Here is a 20,144-nt window from a genome sequence, read left to right on the forward strand (position 1 = left end):
CTCCTGTACCATGTACACACTTACTATGGCTGACTTGTTTTGATAAAATGTTTTATAAAATGCCCTGAACAAAACAAAAACACAGTCTTCCTTCCACATACATGGTAGTTGCATACCTAGAAAACTCAGGATATATTGAATCAGTCAAAAAATGTTTTCATATGTAAAATGTAGTCAGGGCCTAGGTACACATAATTGTGTTTCACCTGCATGAACAACTCAGAGGACAAAACAACTGTGTAGGAAACAGTACCTTTGGACGTGGGGACTCTCCTCACATTGCATGAAGTCTACTAGCTGTGGCTCTTGTTCAGGAAATACTAAGTGTCCCCCATCCCCCATCATAGTGATAACAAAACAGCACTAGCACAGATTTCCAAAATGTCCTGGCAGTGCCACTCTTCCTGAGAATCACCTTTTAAACAACAAATGGAATAAATATTTATATATCTGTGTTTTTATCTGCGTTTTGCAGAAGTTGCATTTAGAAACTTTGTCCATATTAGTAATTAGAGATGGATTATTGTAACATTGCAGAATTTTCTACTGCATCATTGTGCTGGGATTTATTTAGTTATTGATGGTCTTATTGACCTTTTTGGCTTCTGGTTATAAATACTGCTGTAAAGATAATCCTTATATGTTAGTCTTTGTGCACGTACAACTCAAGAATAAATTCTGATAGTGAAAAGGTTCATATATTTTTAAACTTTTATAAATATTACCAGTTACTCTCCAAATTGTTGCCAAATGTATACATACCTACCAATGGCCTGTTTTCCCATCACTCTCCACCACTAGGTATTATGGAGAGTTTTAATCCTAGCCAATTGTTCTTTAAAGATAAAAACAAGGAATTTTTAGTGTCCTATTTAAAGCCATTTTCAGATCATTTTATATTTCCTAGTAGCCCTCAGCCTTGATTTGTCTTATTATATAGGACATTCATGTGGAAAAGAGATCGGACTTCCAGTGTTTTCTAGGGTAGAACAGGGCCATGATTGAAAGGCAGACCTAAGTTTTGGCTCTAAGAATATACAATCCTTGCCACAACTCCTGCCATCCAGGAGTGGAATGACCTGCCTCGGGAGATAAGGAGCTCCCATCCCGTAGATGAAAACTTTCAATTTCAGGCAGAATGAACAACTGCCAGGGATGTTTGGGAAGAAATGCCTGTGTAGTGGAAATAGTGGAAATAGTGTAGTGGAAATAGATACAAGGTTAATGCTTCCCCAAAAGTAGTACTTCGGCCAGTAGTGTATATAGGATGACTCTAGGTGCTATAGACTTTTTAAAAAAATTAATTAATGTATATTCGCTTTTCTGTGTATCTACCATGTTGCTATATTACTAGCAAATCATATACCCTAAGGTGCTAAGGTAGTATTGCCAAAATTATAAATAAACTTCGGGCACTAATGTGCTTGATAACCTCTGAAGTCTCTTAAAAGTGAGATTTTCCAGTTCTAAATGTAATCTCAATACTACTGAATTTTCAAATATAAAAAGACTTCTCAGCCATAGATGAACATTAATTCTAAGCAATTTGGACACAAACCAAGTTGTAGTACTACACAGGATTTGAGTATATGGTGCTTGGTGTACAAGAAAAATCTCATAAAAAGTTAGTTAAAATGAGAGCAAAGATCCCTAAGCCCCAGATAAAGACCCATCCTGAAATGATACACAAACACCCACACACAGCAAATTTTATAGTGGCATCTCCCTTTACCCATTAGCACCTTCCAGAACCAGTCTTAGAGGAAGAGAATAGCAGGTTGTGTCTTCATGCGACCATGAAACCACCAGTCTACGATATTCAGAGGTGAATATTTATTGAGTTCATATATAAATTTTACATGATATCCGTGATGCTATAAACATAGGCACATTTTTTTTTTAACTCAAGGTACATTCAGAAATTACTCTCTGACCCCAGTCCACGCCAATCCCCTCAAGATGGAATATCTAGCATTTGTAAAACGATGGCCAGAAAGGCCCTTAATTTATTTTAGGAGAATGCATTTTTCAGCATTTTAATTCCATCAATTGATAGAATTAACTAAATGCCTCTACCTGGGTGTTTTTAAAGAGGTTTATGGTTTTTTTCTTCTAAGTTCAAGTCAGAAAAGTGATTGCTTCTATTTTCCTATTGGCCTTCTTTAAATCCCTGGGATGCTTAGGGCTCACCTAACCACATCTAGTAACAAATGGGTGGCTTCCCACAAAGTACAGTTAAAATATCAGTCATTTGTATTGATTTGCCCTTAAAGGACAAACGTGAATTTAATAATTCATTGATTCAAATAAACAGATTAAGCACAGAGCAGATCGGACAGAAACAAATTCCCCATAATGACTCAACTGATTCACTGACCGTACCCAGGCATGATCCAGACGTATGACTGTGTGTCATTCACAACATTCATAACACACATCAAGACAAGATTAGAATCTACAGTGTAAAATCATTGTAATGTCCTGAATTCAGAACAAGGAAAATTGGTGCTTGGTGTACAAGAAAAATTGAGTATTTGAAATTGATTCATCATAGCCACTCTGATATGCTACACTTTAACTCTGAAGGAAAAAAAGATTCATATACATAATTCTCTTAGTAAAATTGTCTACTTCTTGCTAATACATTTTAATTCAGAAAATGTATTAATTTATTCAAATGTATTTTCTAAAATATAAATATTTAAATTAAGTTTTTATAAATGCAGAGAATGTAATTTGTTGACCCCCACCCAGATATTAATCAGTCTAAAACTTAACTGATGAAGAAATATTTGTAATTATGATCATTTTAATTTGTCTATAAATATAGAATAGGATCTTTGCAATTTAATTATGAGTAATTAACTCATACTTCATGTAGTACTGAGCACCTTAGATAACATATTGTTGAACTATTGTCATTAATATATGTATTTTAATGTTATTTACAATGCATAATTCTCTTGGATAGCAACATTCCAGTGACTTTGGAAATCTGTAATGAAAGAGTGCAGTATAATTTACAAATGCATCAAAGCTTTCCTACACTATTCAGGGTGGAACTTCACTCTTCAGAATTTTGAAATGGGAAACAACAACGAAAAAAACAGTGGCTGTATTTTCCAAAGTGTTTTTTGTCTTGTCTTATTTTATTTTATTTAAGTAATCGCTACACGCAACATGGGGCTTGCACTCATGATCCTGAGATCAAGAGTTGCATGCTCTACTGATGGAGTCAGCCAGGCACCCCTGTTTTTGTTTTTTTAAAACACTTCCTTCAGAAGATGCTTTGTAAGTAAGTGTAGGAATGGTACATGGGATCCTCCCTTGAAGAATCACACGGTGTACCTTAAAGTCTTTGAGGAGACCCATAATCATTAATCTGTTTAACGTTTTTTTTTTTTTGTTTAACGTTTTTTTATCTCAATATTTAACACATTTTTGATTGTCAAACCTCTTATTTTCACTGCTCTTGCAAAACACCTCTCATTCCATGCCCTTTGCAACTAGTGTTATATGATACAAGCTTTGGACACTGCTTTGTAATTCAATAAACATACATCTCAGTGGGCAAAATTACATTCCTTTAAAACCGTTTCACTTTTAAAAGCTCTTTGCATAGGTATGTACTGAAAGACAATTCTGAAAAAACACACAGGTCGATTCCAGAGCCTCTGTTTAGGTAAAGTACATGGGAAAGAAGGGTTATGAATGCTTACAGAAACTCTAGAGCTTATTTTTAAGGTTTGAGGAAAGTGACTCCAAAATTCAGTAATACGGGTATCTTTTTGGTGAATTTGCATTGAAAGGTAAAAATAAAAGCAATAAATCAGTATTATGCTCTATGTTTTTTGAAAATATTCTTGTAGAAAAATATCAGGTCATTATATTATTTCCCTGGAATTCCTAAGAGCTGTGGATGCTGTCAGAATTATATGAGGCTGCTCTATGGTTCGAAAACGCATGCATACAAGCACAGGCAGGAACAAGGGTCCATAAATTGCTCAGTACTGCCACTGAACACCACAAAATGGGGATAATTAGTTAACCTCATGTAAGTTGTTTTTATATATATATATATATGTTATATATATATATGAGATATATATGCTACATATATATCTCAAATGACAATCTTTTAAAAAAATATCCGTAATTTGCTTTCTATAAGTAAGGCTATCACTCTTGGCTCTAAGATAACCACACCTTGGTGTGAGTGCAGCCCCCAGATTAATCACCTTTCGAGCACACTACGCTTCTGCACCGCAAAGCTTTGCAATATAAACAGTCTCCTTTGGCTCAGATTCCACCAGCCTACAGCTCAGATCAGTATCTGAGGCTGTATTTAATTCCTGCTCAGCATATGCTAATGAGAATACTTCAGAATCATTCTACATCATTGAAAGATAATTCATTAAGAAAAAAACTACAGCTGCTTCATACTTAAAGAACAGGTGGGTTTCCATTTGAAGCGCTGCTCGTTCCTTACCAGCAAAAGCCAATTCAATTAGAAGTAGGCAATAAATCACAATAAAACAAGGGATCACTGCTACTGGGGGCGAGAGAGGTGAAGATGTCCATTCCTCGTCCATTCAGCTCTTGCTTACCTGGGTGAACCAGTTGCCTAGAAACTGGTCTGATTACGATCTGCGCATGCTGTTCTAACGTTCACGATGTCCTTCACTGTCATTATTTCAAAGCTATGCTCTGACTTCCCTTCGCCCTCACCTCTACCCTTCCTGCTGCTGTTCTAAAAAGCCAGCTCTCTTCTGATATTCCTCCTGGTGTTTTCTTGGGGGTCCTCCCTTGTAGTTGGTGAAGCTGACAGAGAAGTCGGGGATAGTTCAGAGTACTCGAGATCTAAAGCTGACCGTGTGGCATGCCACATCTGGTGCGCTGCTCACGCCACATGGTGTCCGATGTCGCACCCCAGTAGCACAAAGGAGGTCACCCCTCTCTTCAGGCCACCAAGCCCAGCCTTGTGATCTTCGCAGACAGGAAGGAGTGAATGATGAAAACAATCGGCTTGGGGCAGGAATGAAGGTCCAGTTGCTGAAATTTAAAAAGACAGTGTGAGAGATTTGAAAATTAATGCTTGATAACAGAAGAGCGATTTACACATCAAACAGATCCGTGCACTTCCTGCTTTTAAGTGTTAACTGGAGCAATTAAGGTTTTAAATCCTCGCCCCCCCCCCCCATGAGATTTAAAAAATAACTCTGAACTTATTTCTTACATCCCATATTTTTTTTTTCCAAAATAGGTTCTGTGAATTATATATACTAATAGCATAAATATTGATGTTGCCTTTCTTGACCATCAAAACCATCTGTTTTTGGTATCACAATAGTGATATTATTTAGGTCGGGTGAGGTACAGCTTGAAGCAGGACTAAATTTCACATCTTGAAGATTCAGTTTGAGTCTTAGTTTTAACACTTAAAAAAAAAAAAAAACGCTTTTGAGAAGGACACCTGGGTGACTCAGTGGTTGAGCACCTGCCTTTGACTCAGGGCGTGATTCCAGGATCCTAGGATCCAGTCCCGCATCGGCCTCCCCCACAGGGAGCCTGCTTCTCCCTCTGCCTATGTCTCTGCCTCTCTCTGTTGTCTCTCATGAATAAATAAATAAAATCTTAAAAAAAATAAAAATACTTTTGAGATATATAATCTTGGATAAGTCGATATTTTTCCCAGTCCTACCTAATCCACAGGGTAGTTAGAATATTAAATGAGATACTCTGTGAAAACTCCGAATCTGGAAGCCCCTGCTAGGTAAGCTGTGTCCCCAGAGTCCTATCCCCTTGGATTGTTGTGAGCATGTGCGTCATGCGTCTGTGAAGGCCCCTGCTAGAACTACCCTTCTCAGCATGTTCCTACCTTGGCCCAGCACACGACCAGAGCATAAGAGGTGCATTTTTATCACCTCACCTAAATCAGGAAAACTCGAGGGAGGACTTGTTCCCAATTGTCTCCTGCTGATGGCACTGTTGGGGGTCTTAACAACCTGAATGTATAACATCTAGCAAAGTTAGGGTTATATGTATCATGAACCTGGCACCGTGCTAAATGTTTCCTATATACCATCTTATCTAATTTGCACTAAACCCCTGAGAGCTTATTGCTATTATCTGCATGCTTTATATTTTTTTAAGATTTTATTTATTTATTTATTCATGAGAGGCAGAGACACAGGCAGAGGGAGAAGCAGGCTCCCTGCGGGGAGCCTGATGCAGGACTTGATCCTAGAACCCTGAGATCATGACCTGAGCCGAAGGCAGACGCAAAACCACGCCACCAGGCGTCCCTATCTGCATATTTTATGTGGGAAACTGAGATGTGAAGAAGTTTGGAAACCTTCTGAGATCACGGATCTGACAGGGAAGAGTAAGTGTGGATTCAGAGGTAGGGCTCTGCGATGCCAGAGTCCGCGTGGAACCACCGTATCCTGTTTCACCGACAAAAATTCAACTTTTGGAAGGCATCTTAAAGATGATCTGCTTCACTCACTGCATTTTATGGACAGAGAATCTCAGATCCAAAGAAATAAAAGGACTTGCCCAAGACAATTGGTGAATTAGTTATAGACGCGGAAAGAGAACACGGGTCTCTTGAGCTTCGGTTTACTCCATTCCCTACAGCACATGTCTGCTCCCTTCCCCAGAAAGGGCCTGGTGGGGCCTTTCTCCTGGGGCTGCATCACCAGGCCTGGGGAAGCTGTGCGTGAACTTGCACTTCCCAGCCGAATGGACTGGCAGCGAAAACTCGGCCCTGCCTAAATCTTCCAAGTCAGGTTGTAATTACAAGCTTCAGAAAGGCTGAAATTTAGACATAAGTGATTTTCCTCACAGGCAAAAATAGCCTTGATTTGTCAAGCCATGGATAAGGCCAAGAGACTTTTTTTTATTTTTTTATTTTTTTGCTAGGGAACAGTCACTTTTAGGAAATAGCACACAGTTGAGTGATTGCTATAGAGCAGCACCTGAACTACAAGTATTCTTAGTAAAATGGACTTTCAAATCACTTGTTTTTTTCCAACCTGGTGCTTCAGGCTGAACTTACTGATCGAAACACACAAATGACAGCAACAAATTCCTGTAAAATCCTGCAAATCCATCTTAAAGGTTAGGAAGGAACATGGCCAAAAACTGTTTTCAGTGAGTTCAGATCAGCGGTCAGGCACAGGGTGTTGACCTCATCCCCACCGCCAGGGGCACCCCCAGGGAGAAGTGGGCAGCTGGCTGGGCTAGTGGGGTCTCGCCATCCAGAACAGCGGGGCCGCCATCCCCAGTGGGGACTCTGAAAGGAAGGCCTTCTGCTCTGAAGTGTGTCTCAGCCCTTCCCTTGGGTCAGCCCCTGCGTGGCCACCCTGAATGGTCTCCAGGGAAGTACCAGTCAGGTGTCACAGAGATCACGGGGGAGGCTGGAGGTGAAGGGATGGGCTAGGGAAGGCCAGAGGCGGCACAGAAATTACTGGATCTTTAAAACTGAGGTTTACCGGAATGCCTGGCTGGCTCAGTGGTCGAGCATCTGCCTTTGGCTCAGAGCCTGATCCCGGGGTCCTGGGATTGAGTCCTGCATTGGGCCCCCCATAGGCAGCCTGCTTCTCCCTCTGCCTGTGTCTCTGCCTCTCTCTCTCTCTCTCATGAATAAATAAAATCTTTAAAAAAATTGAGGTTTACCTCTGTATTTTTTTATATTTCCTCATCCCTGTTATCAAGCAGAAGCCGGTAATTATTTCTTGACTAACCAGTGACTGGGAAGCACCCACACAGAGCCTAGTTATTACAAAATCAAGGTCCTCATAAATGTTCTACATTTGACAGCTTAAATGAAATGCTAGGTCTTCCTGAGAATGTAACAACTACAGGTGCTAGAAAGAACAAGCAATTCTCACCCTTCTGTGGAACAGAATATACTTTTTTTTTTTATTGTAATAGGCAGTAAGGATCACAGGAAATTGTGAATTTAAACACACTGGCTATTTGCATATTATTGATAGAAGTATAAAAGTTACTTTAACTGGCAAATCTATTCATTTTGTTCGGCATTATTCTCCATTAGCAAGAAACTTCTGGGCTCTTGTCTGGCCTTCCCTCCACGTGGGTACTGCTGACCAAGTTTCTCTGTTTCCTGCTGCCCCTTCCACTCTGCTCCTGGCTCCGCCCCTCCACTGTGCTCCCCATGTGCTGAGCTCCCCAGAGCCCTCCCAGGTGGCCGGTCCTGCTCAGCTTACACCCCTGCCCCCCCAACACCCACACACCAGCACAATGTCGAGGTTAGATTAGATGCTCGATGCTTTTAAAAAATGGTGTATTTTGAAGCTGGTGGATCCTATTTGATAAGCATTTAATGGTGACTTTGTAAAAGTTTCCTTAATTCAAAAATGTAATTGGTACGCTGGTGGAAAATGAGACCGAAGTAAGGAACTTTGGGATAACTGGATCCAGTCATAGTTTCTCAAGGATCCTTAAAGACACGAACCTGCAAATACTCTGTACATAGTCAACAGCTAAATAAATAATAAGGCAGTGTTTTGTTTGCAAGTCATCACAGACGTGTTGCCCGATGGAAAATAGATGAATTCACGCTATCTACAGAAATACACTTACAATCTCTCCATCTTTGCCTCCAAAATCTAAGTACAGCATCCTGATTCCATCATCTGAAGACATTTTCAGCTTCTCATAGGGAGACTGTATGATGGTCTTGGGAAAGGCACCCTCCTGCGGTTCAGTGGTAATAGAAAATCCATTCTCATAATGTACGGTCAAGCGGCACTCCTGGTTTTTGTAGGTGCAAGCTGAAGGGGAGAGAGCAGAGACAGCAGGAGGAAGAGCGCGCTCCGTCCTTCTCCCGGGCACGCACTTACCTCGCAAGTCTCCTCAATTCCAGGGTCAGCCGCATGTTCTTCTCAGGTTGAAAACTCATCGTTGCTCATGAAAATATTCTCCTTGGACGGATTTTGATATTGTGATTTAACTTGTTCCATGAAACCAAGGGAAATAAGCTGAAAGAACTCCTTTTGCTGGGACTTACTGAATTTTATCCGGGCCCCAGCCTTATCTGACCTTCTGGGAGCACACAGGTAGGCAGGTGTGCTTGCCTTCCGCTGGCCTTGTCATCGTCATCATCACACACACATACACGCGTGCACACATACCCCACTGCTGTGCCCACTACCTGGTGCAAGAAGTGAACCTTCCTCCGTTCCATCACCCATGATAATAAATATAACACAACTAAGAAGGTGGGAGTGAGTAGCTTAAAATAATCCCATTTAAAAAAAATGTCAAAACTCATTTTATAGATAGAAATGAGTGTTTTAAAACTTTCCCTAATGATCTGAACGTGGGTCCTGGGGAGCTGGGTTGCAGAAAGATATCAGACGTGGCTCCGTCCGTGCGGAATGCTGTTTCCCGTCTCTACCCGGTGTGACCCTCAGGAACCTCTCAGGTGGTGGTCACCAAAGTACCCTCTGATCCAAAGGAACAAACTAGAACCTCTTGATCAGGACCGGCGCCAGCTTTTATCTGTGGTCCTCACTGTGTCTAGGAAGAGATCTCAGCACTCGAAACTTACAAGCTGGATGGGGGGGGGGGGGCTGCCCCAGAATCCTAGTTCCTATTTAGGAAGACTTGTGAACGGTTCAAACCTGTGATCAAAGAGCTCTGAGAAAGGTTATTAAGTCTCAGATTGGATTTTTTTGCCTCACAGAACACCGCATTTAAGAGACCCCGGCAAGTAAATTGGCTCAGACCTTCAAATACATCTGAAAGCTCTTTAGGGAAACCAGGACATTTTCTTGGCTGGGAATGGGGGTGCGGAGGGCCAAGAGTAAGGGCATCGTGACCGCTCTATCCCATCACTAGCTCTGCTTGGCTTTATAAACCAAACTGAATTTCACCTTACCCCAAACTTCTGGAGCAGGACCTTAGCTTAGGTGAAAAAAAGGAAAGCTCAGACAGGTGGGATGTGTCACAATTTAGGTGGCTTAGAATTCAAAATTCAAGTTCTTTCCACCTTGTGCCGAGTATCTTCCTCAGACTCTGGCAGTCAGGATACAGAGGGACGTGGAGAGGGATCTTAGCAGAGAGTCAGGAGTAATAACTGCGGTGGAGGGCGGGTTGGGGGGATCTTCAGAGTTTGGGGGAAGGGACAGGGGACTGCTCACAGAATGAGGTGGCTTTTAATTGAAGCTCTGGCTAAAACTGTACCCCTTCCTCCGACTTCCCACAGGCACCTCTCAATTTGTAACTGAGGGTTGATTTTTCCCAAAAGTGCACTACGCCCTCTAATAGATTTCTGAGTCCTCGTGAGCAGAGCCCCTGCATCAATGTCATCTTCTCAGGAGGTCCGCAGATCCCCGCCATCCCCGCAGGCCCAGGATGGCCACAGACAGTGGCATGGGTGTCATTCTGCTTCTCATCTTGGATCCTTGTTTTTGACACTCTTTGCACTTTTATTATCTGGAGAATAAGTGGGCAAATGAGCTTTAAACATGATTTTCTTTTTCCTTCCTCTATATTTGAATTTCTCTTTCCTTCCTCTATATTTGAACTTGAATTTTCTATACTTCCTCTATATTTAAAGAGGTAGAGAGGGGGAGAGGGAGAAGGAGAGAGAATCGCAACTTCCTCTAACTCTGCCCTCAGATATTCTGAATCAGCCAATTGTGCTTACTTTCAATTCTAGTTGACCTCAGATGGTGTTCGCGGCCTTTATATAATGGGATTGGTTATCTGACGGATGTTCTCAATCCACACGGGACAAATCGAACACATTAGCAAGTTAATTGAAGCTCTGATGAAAACATAAGGCCCGTTCCCCCAACTCCCTGAAGGCATCTTTCAATTTGTAACTGGGTTGCACCTGTGGTCATTCCAGAATTTCTTCTCTCCCACCCTCCCTACCCGCCCCCCCCGCCCCGCCCAACTCACTGCACACGGTGTTTTGTTATTTCCTTTGGCTGGTCTACCAACAGCCTCATGGCTTTCCACGTAGAGTTCAGCTTATTGAGTGAGAAAGATTTTACAAAATCTGTGGAATGTAAACGAAACCAAATCCCCTTGGCCATCTCCATTCTTTCCTAGAACACTCCTGAATTTGTTGCAAGAAGTGTGAACTTCTCCGGTATTTACAGATAGGACTTCAGTAAGTCCAGTTTTCTGGTTTTCCCAACTCTCAGATCCAAAACTCTAGTTTTTCTTGCTATACAGATTCAGCATGGAAAAAGAAAACCGCTTTTTTTTTTTTTTTGATACCCTCAAAAGGTTTCCAGCAATGATGGAAAATAGTAGGGAGCTCCAACCAGTTTCAGGGTAATTACAAAATAGACATGGATTTTATGGGAGTTGCTGCAGCAGAAATTCTATAAAATATCTGGTTTTCCATGTTTGCATGAGTAGAGGAAATGTGGAGAAAGCTTACTACACAGGGATGTGTCTCCCATCTTTTAGACTCTTTTAGACCACCCCTGAGTGCCAGGGGATGTTGCTCCCTGGTTCAGTGCTGCTCCCAGGGGGCTCCGTGGCCCAGCATCAGCACCACCCGGGATGTTATTAGGTACACGTTCTCAGGCCCCAACCCCAAATGGCTGAATCACCTTACCAATCTCTGGGGGTGGAGGTCAGCAATCTGAGGCTTTTACGAGTAAAACAAAAAGAATTTTATTTCCATTGTTGTTGTTAGTGTGGCTAATGTTTGGAAACGCTGTACCTAAGATGTCTTGTGGGAAATCTGTTCCTCTAGGGCAGAGCTGTACAACAGGATGCTGTGCCATGATGAAAGTGTCCCAGATTTGCACCATCCAACATAGTAGCCATTAGGCAGGCATACATGGTGACTGAGCCCTGAAAATGTGGCTGGTGTGACTGAGGAATTCACTTAATTTTAATTAAGTTGCATTTAAATGGCCACACATGACCAGAAGCTAGAATACTGGACAGCAAACGTCTGGAGAAATAATTACAAGAGTAACAACCAATAACATGCAATGAGCACTTACTATGTGTCAAGCACTGTGCTAGGAGCTTTACATGGATTATTTCTCTTAATTCTTGACAACTCTGTGAGGTGGGTACTGTTATTTCCTTCTTTGTACAGATGAAGAAAATAAGAGATGAAAGTAAGAGTTAAGTAAGAAATTAAGAGGGGCACCTGGGTGGCTCAGTGGTTTTGCGTCTGCCTTCGGCTCAGGTCATGATCTCAGGGTCCTGGGATCAAGTCCTGCATCAGGCTCCCCGGAGGGAGCCTGCTTCTCCCTCTCCCTATGTCTCTGCCTCTCTCTGTGTCTCTCATGAATAAATAAATAAATAAATAAATAAATAACTAAATAAATAAATAAATAAAATCTTGTTAAAAAAGAGAGAGAGGGCAGCCTGGGGGGCTCAGCGGTTTAGTGCCGCCTTTGGCTGAGGGCATGATCCTGGAGACCTGGGATCGAGTCCCACGTCAGGCTCCCTGCATGGATCCTGCTTCTTCCTCTGCCTCTCTCTCTCTCTCTCTCATGAATAAATAAATAAAATCTTTAAAAAAAAAAAAGAGAGTGAGAGATTAGGAAAGAAATAGGACTAGAATTTGAATCCAGGCCTGACTTAAATTCCACAATGTGGCTATTACCTTATTCCTCACATAGAGGAAATGAAAGAACAGGCAAGAAAACATGATAGAAGAGGGTGAACAGAGGGTATGCAAAGACACAACCCCGTGGGACTCAAAGTTGAATTTACTGGAAGACTGTTGTTGAGGATACCAGCTACTCTGTGGCATATGCCCTCTTTATGGGTGACCCCAGGAGACCGAGAAGAGAGGTCGGTTTTAGATCTCAGAATCAGGAGCAACAGCATTATGAACACTGTCACCTGTACATTGTGCTGGCTGCTGAAAATCACTGGGTTAATATAATATGGAATCCACCTTAGCAAATGTACAAGATTTTATTCTATTTATTTTTTAAAGATTGTTTGATTGCTTGATTGATTTTAAAGAGGTAGAGAGGGGGAGAGGGAGAAGGAGAGAGAATCTCAAGCAGATTCTAAGCTCAGCACAAAGCCTGACATAGAACTCAATTTCATGACCTCAAGTCACGACCTGAGCCAAACCAGGAGTTGATGCTTAACCAACTAAGCCACCTAGGTGCCTGATGGACAAGATTTTATAGCATATACTTTATTTATTCATGCTACCTGAGATTCACATTAGTTTCCAGTCTCTAATTTTACCTTTGCCCAATTAAAAAATTAACTTATCTCTATATATTTACATATAGATGCATTTATATCTGTCGCCTATCAACCACCTTTCTTTTCTTTTTTCCTTTCCTTTTTTTTTTTCTTTTTTTCTTTTTTTTAAATTAACCACCTTTCTATCCAGCCATCTGATTTGGAGAGTGGCATGAAAATTATTCATCGTAGCTGTCTGAACAGAATGAGTGTCTTTCGACCAGTGGTACAGCAGTGAGATCCATGCCTCTGCAGACGCTAGAGTCAATAAATGTCTTTCAATGTCTTTCAAATGACACAACCTAGTGTTAAAGTCAGTTCTGTTATTTATTAGTTGTGTGATCTTGGACAAGCTACTTAACCTTTCTTAAGGATTTGCTTTCAGATTTGGTAAAATCAGATTGGCAAGGGAACTGTGAGGATTAGAAGAGATAAGGCAATGAATGGTTTGTGACCTGAGATGTGCACACACACACACACACACACACGCCCTTGAATCCAAAATTCCACAAAGCTAAGCAATGTTTACACTGATATTTGTATTCCATTTAATTTTTTAAATGTTGGTCTTGCCTTGACTCATTGACTTCTGGACCCATAATAGGGTTGTCTCTCATAGTGTGGAAAACACTGAGAGATAACACATGAAATACCTGGCACATCATGAGGATACGCAATAAATAGGACAGTATAGAAGGGTTCTTCCTTCTATACACATGTGATCCATGTAAATAATCCATGTAAATCCCATTTCCCCCACTGATTAGTCCTTTCTTACAGCTCTGCATGAACATGGCTGCACACACTTCATGCTCCTTCCATCCTGCCTCAGTTTCAACATTCATACCAGGGGCAGGGATCACTGGTGGCTCTTCCCAAGGCTCCGTCCTTTGCTGTTGAATCCCACTGGATGCCTCTGTTTCCTGCTTTTTTTTTTTTTTCACAAACTGGTTCCCCAGTTTTCTGACCAACTCTCTGACCAAGAACTTTATTCTGTGATAAATTTCCCAGAGTCAGTCTCTGCTGTTTGTTTATAACAAGAACCCTACTAGTGTGTACCTCAAAACTCATGCTCCCAGGAAGCTATCCAGGGGCTGCAGGTAAGAAAATGACATCTGACTCTCCAAATTACCAACTTTTCTTGAATGGAGATGGAAACAGGCTTTCACTGGAGTAGGGCCTACAGTGCCCTAATTTGGAGGAACTGAAGTTCACTTCTAGAATTCTACACAGCCCAGAAGGCCAATAACAGAAACGACCTTGGGCTGAGGTGGAAGAGAGGGCACGTTGGTCCCATGAGAGCCAGGGGCGCCTACCTGTGGTGACTTCAGTGACCAGCTCTGCCGAGTTGTGGCAGCCCTGCACTATGCTCCTTGTCCAGTGAGACAGGTCCCTGCTGGTCTCAGCCCTAAAGAGGTGTGTTTCGATCCCCTGCCTGGTGCCCGTCCGGGTAGCAAAAGACAGATCTGCACCAGCCTGGGGCGATCCTTTGCCTGGACCTGAATGGACCAGCCTGTTGAGAGAGAGAGAGAGAGAAAAATCATCAAACTGGAAATCGCAGTGTTCACCTGACTTGTCACCTGGGAAAGGCTCCCATATGGGTGATTTGCTCTGTTTTCAGCCCTAGACCTGAAGGGTCCGCTCCAGCCTCATCGTCCCTGTGCTTTCTCTGCCTACTGCTCAGCCGGTTCCTCCATCGGCTTGGTGGGACTTATATTTGCCCGGGAACTGCGTCTGGTGCAGAGAAGCTGAATGACAGCCCTTTAATGAGGCAAACTCAACTATCTTTACGTGGCCAAAAAAAGAATTAAGAAAATGCAAAAGAGGGACGCCTGGGTGGCTCAGCTGTTGAGCACCTGCCTTTGGCTCAAGGCGTGACCCCGGGGTCCCGGGATCGAGTCCCACATCGGGCTCCTTGCATGGAGCCTGCTTCTCCCTCTGCCTGTGTCTCTGCCTCTCTCTCTGTCTCTCTCATGAATAAATAGATAACATCTTAAAAAAAAAAAAAGAAATGCAAAAGAGAACAATTTAAATGGCATATAAATCCTTCCCTCTCCAGTCCATTCCGGAGCTTGTGTATACCCCAGCATGAGCACGACCCGGGGTCCTGGGCTAGCTTTCGTTCCCCCGGGGTTCCTGGGGTTGGGAGCACCTGGCTGCGCCCAATGTCCTCGGGGTCTGCATCTGCCAAGCCCCCAGCGTCCAAGGGCAAGTGGACCAGAACCACCAGGAGCATCTGTGTGCCTGTGTTCGAGCCCCACCCCCCCACCAAGGGCGATGCTGTGCTTCCCAGGATCAGAAGATGACCGCACTTTATGGGGAATCTCAGGGATTTCCAAGAGTGATTTTTCCCACAGGATTGTCACACTGACTTTAAAACACAGCCCCAGCCTAAAATGTGCCTCTAAGTACATTCTGAAAGGCCAGATGGAAAAAACAAGGACTCTCAGCCTCTGAGCAGTCACTGGCTCCTACTTGTCACTTGTAGCCCTTTAAGCCCCAGGATGGCTTCTCCGGAGAGTCTTCCCTGGGCCCAGGTCACCATCCTGGGATTCTGGGATGGAGCCTCACACTGGGGCTCCCTGCTCCTCAGGGAGCCTGCTTCTCCCTCTCCCTCCCCTCCTCCCTCTGCCCCTCCCCCTGCTCCTGTGCTCTCTCTCAAATAAATAAATAAATAAATAAATAAATAAATAAATAAATAAATAATCTTTTAAAAAAATAAATAAAAAATAAACCCCCGGATCTCTCCTGCTCTCCCCTGTTCCTTGATATGTCAACCTCCCTTTGGGAGAAGTGCTCCTATCAATCATTTGCAGGCTAGTGCGTGTATAATTTAGTAAATGTTACTTCTGCCCAGGATATTTGCATTTTCAGCCTTATCTTTTAATACAGAAAGAGATACACTACCATTTGTTAGAGAAATTCCAGGTGTCTCTTCACCTGGTGGACGGGAGAGGGACCTTCTTAGGCAAAGGGCTTATTCCCTCTAGCTTGAAAATTGCACAAAGGAAATCCAAAAGCTTATTTTTCTCTTGTGAACTTAAATATTGGAGAGAAAAACTATTGGTGAAATTAAACATTGTACCCTGTTGAATTTCTAGCAATGAGCTTGTTGTATAACTCTGAGGAGCTTTCTTTTACTCACAAAGCTGACACTGGTTGGAGGAATGGTTTGCATTGCCTACTTGAAGAAAAAGGTTCATTGAAAAGCATTTCGCTTGTAAAATTCTTGGAAGATACAGAGATATACCCAAAGATAATAAATATTAATGCCTGGGTGGTTCAGCGGTTGAGCATCTGCCTTTGGCTCAGTGCATGGTCCTGGGGTCCTGGAATCGAGTCTCGCCTTGGGTTTCCCGCAGGGAGCCTGCTTCTCCCTCTGCCTATGTCTCTGCCTTTTTCTCTGTGCCTCTCATGAATAAATAGATAAAATCTTTTAAAAAATACATGAAATAATACTACTGTAAACTGTCCATGCCCAGCATAGACCTAGCATACAGTTTGTACTAAGTATTATTTCCATATCCCTTCCATACCCCTGGTGCTGCTACCCTTGGGTTCCCTATTTTAAAAAAGCAATTCCTGCCTCCCGTCCTTGGGGTTCAGTATAATAAAATACATAAAACACTTAATTCAGTGTTTAGTGATCATAAGAAGCATCCAGGAAACATTAGTTCCCTTATGCCTTCCCTAGCCTGATATGTTCTCACTTTCCATCTCTAACTTCCCGCCAAGGGGACGTCAACTCTGTCACAATCCAGGGCCAGCAGAAATGTAACACAGAGGCCCAACTGGAAGGAGAAAAAGATGTACCATCCTCGTGAAGGATGCCACTTTTTTGTGAATTTCCTACCAATGTTAATTTTTCTCCAGAGACATTATAAAATCAAAACCAACAATAACTGGAAAATGCAATTTGTTGGAAAATTTGCACTTGGCAGATCTGGGTATAGGGAATTAAAATATTAACCAAGTGTAACAAGGTATGAGAAAGGCCTGTGTCTAGCTGATGGATACAGGGCACAGGGAGCAGGGAGTCCAGGATGGAGAAATACAGGGTGTTACAGGAAGTAACAATGAGAAAAGAGCTATTGGAGGTAGGACTCCTGCTGTGCTTTGTTATTCATCTCATCACCAAATTTCATTCATTGAAAAGAAAAGGGAAGAGGAGAAATTGATTTTTCCAGTAATCAAGCATGAATTACCTAATATCTATATTAAAGAACAAGTTGATTTGCTATCAGAAGAATAGCAGACATGCTGAATAATGCATTCTTTTGAATACACCAGTATTGGTTAATGAAACGTGTAGAGCTGTACGTAAACAATCAGATAAAGCAAATTGTCTTTTCCAGTACCTAATGTGAATACTGGTAACAAAAAGATACTTTTTCAGATTAAATCAGATTAAAATCAAGTGAACTACAGGGGCTCCTGGGTGGCACAGTCCAGTAAGGGTCTGACTTTCAGACCACAGTCTGGTTTCAGGTCAGGTCATGATCTTGAGGTCCTGGGATGCATCAGGCTCTGTGCTCAGCAGGGCCTCTGTTTGGGTTTCTCTCTCCTTCTCCCTCTGCCCCTCTATGCCCTCCCCCTTTCTCTCTCAAATAAATCAGTTTTTTAAAAATACCAAGTGAGGGACGCCTGGGTGGCTCAATGGTTGAGTGTCTGCCTTTGGCTCAGAAGTGATCCTGGGGTCCTGGGATCAAGTTCTGCATCAGGCTCCCAAAGGGGAGCCTGCTTCTCCTTCTTCCTATATCTCTGCCTCTCTCTGAGTGTCTGTCATGAATAAATAAATAAAAACTTAAAAAAAAACACAACAAGTGAACTACACTGAATATCCACATGATGCATATGAGTACATTCCTCTGGGTGTAGTATTAGACAGACTTTGCAAATTATCTTATAAATATATATAGCAAATGTGGCAAAATGTATATAGATCTACTAAAAATCTCTATGCAATTCAACTATATAAAACAAAAACTTTGAAGCAAATCCGTTAATATTAAAATTTTCACTAAGCAACAATACTTTAAATGTAAAGATTTGCTTTAAAAGGCTATACAAGACTGGAATGAAGTCAAATCTCCATGTTAATTCTTAGAATCGGATCTTCCATTCCACTGAAAAATATACACATTTCGACTCAGAATACATGTTTAGTTTGTCCTTTGTTTAACATTAGTGTTAATTTAGGCTTGGAATACCAGATGAGCTCCCCTAAGTCCTCTTGTATGTGCTTATGCCTGGGTTATCCTAAATTGTCCTCATCTAGGTTTTCAACTTAACACCTGAAGTGGAATAGCCTTTCTCAATATGAAGCGAACTGAGCCTTGTGGGATGAAACCTCCACCTGTGGCCTCATTAATCCCTTGCACGAACCAACTGGCCTCTAACAAATGAGACAGGAGATATGCTGAGACCTTCCAGTTGAAGTTACAGGACTGTTTTGGATTCAGGGGTGCTCCGAAGGGCCCTAGAGGAGCTTCCTGCTCTGTTCAAGTCTTTTCTCTACTTCCAAATGATCACCAAAAAAGTCACTAAGGCATTCATTCATTCATTCATTCAATAAAGATTTTGCCATTCACCAACTGGTATATCCTACAAACACTTATGGAACACTGTTATGGACTGAACTGTGTCCCCCTAAAATTCCTAAGTTAAAGTCTTGACCACCAGTGATGACTGTATTTGGAAATAGGGTCTATAATGAGGTAATAAAGGTTAAATGAAGGCACAAGGGTTGGGCCTTAACCAATAGGATGGTGCCCTTATAAGAAAAGAAAGAGATGTCGGAGATCTCTCTCCTTCTACACACACAGACTGGAAAGGCCAGGTGAGGATAGAGTAAAAAGGCAGCCATCTATAAGCTAGAAAGAAAACCCTCACTAGAAGTCAACCCTGATGGTACCTTGATCTTGGACTTCTAGTCTCCCGAAATATGAGAAAATAAATGTGTGTTGCTTATGCCACCTGCTTTATAGTATTTTGTCAGGAATAGCCAACTAATAAAAGCACCTGCTCTATGCAAACCCAAGGTGAGGCATGGTGTGAGTAGAAAAGATGTGGCCCAAACCTTAAGGAGATGCAGTTCAAGAGGAGAAATACCCTTTTCCCCTCTGATTCCCACAGACTCTTCACTCCAGATTCGTCCCTGTTCTTGGGAGGCTCACTTCTATAAAATGGAAGACAGTCAGAATATGGAAGTATGGCAGATGACAAGTAGAAGAGATGGATGGGTGGAGAATTACTCCTCTTCATTGAGGCAATCTGGTTATCTTGGGGGTCTTTCTCCAGAGGGTGAACCTGAATCTGGAGGGAAAGCCGTTCCATCACAGTAATGCAGACCAGTGGATTCTGGCACAGGATAAAGAGGAACCCTACAGTTATCAACATATTTGTCATCTCATTCTTATCAAGATGTTGGAAATAATAGATTTCCTTGCTCTTTATGTCATCTCCAACTAATTGCTTTTGATTGTCAATAATAGTAAGTTGGGGACGACGATACATAGAGATGTGGATGTGAACCGCTCTGCCATCTTCAGAAGTTCGAACAGGGACTTGGTTGTTTGATAAATCATGGCATTTCGAAAATAAGACAAGGCCATTAGACAATGTAAGGCAAGGTAAGACTTTTTAGTTACATGACTGCTACAAGGAAGAAAGAGAGAAAAGAGTGGCACGATTACATTTATAATGTTCTGTGAAATCTTTCTCCTGAGATGAATTTGTGTTGGCACATTTCCAATATCAACCAATAAAATAATATTGGATATACAATACTGGATACTGTATAGTCCGACTGTTCACGGAGCATCGCCACTCAGGACTCACAGTCACTTCGGATTAACAGAAGCTAAAGCAAAATTGCATAAGTAAGTTCCTTAATATCTTAAGAACCCAATACCTGGGTTCCA

General features: G+C 42.0%; 1 protein-coding gene across 1 annotated transcript in view; it reads right to left on the reverse strand.

Annotated features, from left to right (window-relative positions):
* Positions 1-1,818: 1,818 nt before the first annotated feature.
* The window catches only part of SNTB1 (syntrophin beta 1), a 239,037-nt gene continuing 220,711 nt past the window's right edge, over positions 1,819-20,144 (reverse strand). Inside the window, exons 5-7 of the mRNA XM_077847092.1 lie at positions 14,538-14,734; positions 8,611-8,801; positions 1,819-5,052 (exon numbers count right to left, since the gene is read on the reverse strand). Of these exons, the coding sequence (XP_077703218.1) occupies positions 4,960-5,052; positions 8,611-8,801; positions 14,538-14,734 (481 nt within the window). The 3' untranslated portion in view covers positions 1,819-4,959. The remainder of the gene's footprint in view (positions 5,053-8,610; positions 8,802-14,537; positions 14,735-20,144) is intronic.

The sequence above is a fragment of the Canis aureus genome, chromosome 14, assembly GCF_053574225.1.
Source record: "Canis aureus isolate CA01 chromosome 14, VMU_Caureus_v.1.0, whole genome shotgun sequence".
NCBI classification, from domain to species: Eukaryota; Metazoa; Chordata; class Mammalia; order Carnivora; family Canidae; genus Canis; species Canis aureus.